This window comes from Sapajus apella, unplaced genomic scaffold, assembly GCF_009761245.1.
Source record: "Sapajus apella isolate SASKATOON/1434 unplaced genomic scaffold, GSC_monkey_1.0 scaffold73, whole genome shotgun sequence".
NCBI lineage: Eukaryota > Metazoa > Chordata > Mammalia > Primates > Cebidae > Sapajus > Sapajus apella.
The window spans coordinates 5778222-5782352 of record NW_022437013.1 but is presented as its reverse complement, the minus strand read 5'-3'; the positions used below and the strand labels follow the sequence as shown (position 1 = coordinate 5782352).

Sequence of the window (4131 nt, the reverse complement as noted above, 5' to 3'; positions counted from 1 at the left end):
ACAAGGAGGCTTCCATAGCTACTCTCGCTACATGTTCTTCCTGGGTAGCCTAAATCATCATAAAAAGGATAAAATGTTTTTAAAAACAGGAACATTTTCCATAGGATTTGTCTTTCACAGCTGGCACATTAATATATATTATGGACACTGTCCCAACTGCTCCCAGCTTCCTTTATTTTGGAAATATATTCTTTTAAATGTCTATGGGGAAATGGTACAAATGTATTTACAAAATTTCAACACCCGAAGCAGTGCTTATGCTTCATTATCAAAATAACTTTGAGACTGGGTGTGGTAGCTCATGCCTGTAATCCCAGCACTTTGGGAGACTGAAATGGGCAGATCACTTGAGGTCAGAAGTTCGAGACCAGCCTGGCCAACATGGTGAAACCCTATCTCTACTAAAAATACAAAAAAAGAGAAAAATTAGCCAGGCATGGTGGCACCGCCCGTAGTCCCTGCTACTCAGGAGGCTGGGGCAAGAGGATCACTTGAACCTGGGAGGCAGAGGTTGCAGTGAGCTGAGATGGTGCCACTGCACTTCAGGCAACAGAGCAAGACTCAGTCTCAATTTAAAAAATGAATAATAATAACCTTGAGTCACCATTATGCCAGATAAATGAGTGACATCGTTTGACTTAGAACACAGGACTGAAGACCGCCCCATCACATGTCCTCAGCATTGCTGTATATTGTGCCCTCCCTCCACATCCTCCCCAAGCCTCCCTGCCTGGCTAAAATGGCTCTCACAGCTTCCCCTCTCTTTCTGTCATCGTCTTGGACTGCTGCCCAATTCCTGGCCCCCACTTTCAAGGGTGACCTTATGGCTGGAACGAGGACTGGAGAGGAGCCCATGGGGCAAGGCCAGTATAGCTTCAAGGAGTGAATCCTGGAAATAAAGGTAAGTTCATTTAACCTATTAATAGTTTCAATAAAATGCTAGATGGACTGGAAGGTCCGACCCAATGCCTTGAATGAGGTTTGTGTGTTATCAATACATTTAAGTAACTGGTAATATCTTTATGCTGCTATCATTATCAGAGAACCCAGCTATATTTAAGCAAATTGGCTTACTTTGAGGTGATTTTATGTGTGGTTGATGAAGCCAAAACAGCCATCATCAGACATAAGTATTTCAGCTGTAAGGAGGAAAGTTTCCGACAACCTTCTTGAGACAACAAGAATAAATCAATACCACACACCTCGAACTTTACCCATCATTGGTTAAGATGGCTCAGTTCAAGCATTTTCTCTTTGACTTAAGATTTGCACTGTTTGGTGGCTTCCTTGTCTTTTAATAAGCCACTTTAAAAAAGTTATAGGCTGGGCGCAGTGGCTCACGCCTGTAATCCCAGCTCTATGGGAGGCCAAAGCAGGCAGGTCACTTGAGATCAGGAGTTTGAGACCCTCCTGGCCAACATGATGAAACCCCATCTCTACTAAAAATACAAAAATTAGTTGGGCATGGTGGTGCACATCTGTAATCCCAGCTACTCAGGAGGCTACTTGGCACAAGAATCGCTTGAACCCAGGAGGCAGAGCCATCAGTGAGCCTTAACTGTGCCACTGTACTCCAGTCTGGGTGACAGAGCGAGACTCTGTCTCAAAAAAAGTAAAACAAAAACAGTTATTAAGGTGGCTTCTAAATATTAGATTTTATAATAGCTAAAACTAATTGGCCTGAAAGGTTTTTTTTTTTAAAGTGCATGCTGAAAAACCGCATTGTGATATTTGAAAGTGCTTCAGAATTAAGAAAATAGGAACGTTAAGTAATAAAGTAGGTATAACTTTTGAAACACTTGAAAAAACAACCCAGTTAGCCATATAAACATTTTCTTCACCCACAATCACACATATCAAATTGGAAGTGGATATATAGGTATCAATATCACAACCACCCAAGCCCCAAATCCAAACATCATTTCCAAAAGCAAAAGAAAAAGGATTCCTTCTCCATATGGTACTGGGTCTTAAGGCTGGAATCTTTTGAGAGAAGAGTCTTGCGCTGTTGTTTAAACAACCTTTATTACCTGCCTCTGACATTCCCCAGGGTTACAGAGCAGGGCACATCTGAGTGTCAAGTACCATGGATGAAGCAGACACTGCAATAACAACTGAATCAATACAGAGAGGCATTTGAAGTATTGGGGTAATCCACCCAGTAATGATAACCGTCAGCAGAAGTTGGCAGAGTTACCAAAAATCAGGCAAGTTACCACTGGGATGAAAACTGGGGAGGCAAGAAAACCATACAGTTGGAGTCAGAGATCTTTTCCCTCACCGTTGAACACTCCTCCCCGAACAGTCCCCCATTAAGTCCATTCTATCCCACAGACTGGTCCTAGTGTCCTGCTAGCTCCCTGCTGAAAGAGAGAGAGAGGGGAAAGATATCTGAGGTCTCTTCTTTTTCTTTGTCTCTGTCCCTAAGGCAACTGGGAGCTGGAGCCGCTGCAGTCGGCCTGGCAAGCCCGTTGGCTCTGCAGTGAGCAGTCCCTGGCAGTCCCTGGAGCAGCTGCCAGTTAGACGGCCCAGAGTTCTGATAGAATGCATTGCTTCAGCTCAATGCCAAGTGTTGGACGTGTTGGATTCAGTTCCCAGAGGGCTGGAGCATGCTGTCAGGGCTGTCTGAAGACAAGAGAGCAGAGGCAGTTTAGTGCACTTGGGAGTGTGGGGTGGAGGTGGAGGCGCGGGGGTGAAGAGGGAGAAACTGGCCAGGAATGGGTAAGGTGGTGCTTCTCCTTCCAGGGCCTTCCAGACAAGGTCTCCTGGCCTCTCACCATTATCTGGGCCTCAGGTGAGGCAAACCCTGGAAAAGAGTGCTGGGTGGAAGGCGGAAGCCGCGCCCAGGGATGAGCGAGTTGAGGAGGGCGCAAACCAGAAACCTGTGGTTGTGGTTCTAGACCCGCTCAGCGCCCTGGGCGAGGGCAGGCAGCCCCCCTGGGGCAAGCTGGTGGCGGCCCTCGGCCAGGGAGCCCGCGGCAGTCTCGGCGTCGGCGGCTGGGGCGCCTCCCGGGGCCCATTCGTGCTCGGCGCAAGCCTGGGACGGCTCGTCCTTGGCCTCGACGAGCTTACGGGAGCGGGTGTAGGCCAGGATGAGGCCTCCGGCCAAGCAGGCGTAGAAGATCATGATGAGCAGGATGTAGAGATAGGCGTCGTCGCTCTTGGCGCTGGTCACCTCGCGGCCCACGAAAGGGTCAGGCACGACCCCCATGCCCATGCTGGGACCAGGGCCAGCGCCCAGGCCGCTGGTGTTACCCCGATGGTGCAGCTCGAGCAACAGGCGGCTCAGAAGGGTTCGCAGCCGCTGGCTCTCGCTGCAGTTCATGGCTTTCGGGGAGTGACACGGAGGCTCCAGGACGCTGCTGACCTTTCCCCCTGGGCGAGGGGAAGCGAGCTAGCGAGCGGGCCGGCCGGCGGGCAGGGCTCAGCGGTGGCGACGGCGGTGGCACCCAGCTCTCCGGCGGGCGCGCAGTGGCTGGGGGCGCCGACCGCGGGGCCTCCTTATTCCCTCACTCCCGCCCCTCCTCCCGTCCCCACCACGCCCCCTCCAGCCCGCGGCCGCCTCTTCCCAGGCTCTGGCTGTCTCGCTGCTCCAGGGAAAGGGGACAGCTGGTGGGGGGGGGGGAGGAGAAGGGGACAAGAGTGGGGGCGAGACCGGCAGACGGGTGGAGGGGGCGGGGGCTCGGAATGCGCGAGGCCCCAGGCAGCAGAGGCTGGCAGGGCAGCTTGCTGGGGCCAAGCCTGGACCCTGGGCTGCGGAAGAGAATTCCTTCCAAGTTCTGGCCACCTGCCCTGCAGGCCAGGCTTTGGCCCAGATACAGCATTTGGCCCCCTAAGGCAGCTCTGCCTTGGGGTGCTCAAGGGAGACGGCAGATGCCTTTCCGCAGCGGAGACCCCCTTGTCCACATCTTATGGAAGTTACACCCATATACAAGGACCCTGGCCTACCTTTCCAGTCCTCATTCCGTTCCTTTTTCCCCGCTCCCTTTCCCACACCCCTCCTACCCTGTGGGAGAAGAGCATCTTACTCAGAAGATGCACAGGCTGAATTTGGTGACTGAATGCTCAGGCACTTGCTAGAAGGCCAAGGCAGAAGTAGAACTCCCTGGTTATCCAAAATGGTTTCTGGTG

The 4131-nt window shown here is 51.7% G+C and overlaps 1 protein-coding gene across 1 annotated transcript; it reads right to left on the bottom strand.

Moving 5' to 3' along the window:
• Positions 1 to 2008: 2008 nt before the first annotated feature.
• Positions 2009 to 3491, bottom strand: KCNE5 (potassium voltage-gated channel subfamily E regulatory subunit 5). The gene is made up of 2 exons (XM_032250859.1): positions 2778 to 3491; positions 2009 to 2625 (listed from the first exon to the last, which is right to left on the bottom strand). Exon 1 carries the CDS (start codon positions 3323 to 3325, stop codon positions 2897 to 2899), a length of 429 nt encoding a protein of 142 aa, XP_032106750.1. The 5' UTR covers positions 3326 to 3491; the 3' UTR covers positions 2009 to 2625; positions 2778 to 2896.
• Positions 3492 to 4131: the final 640 nt, after the last annotated feature.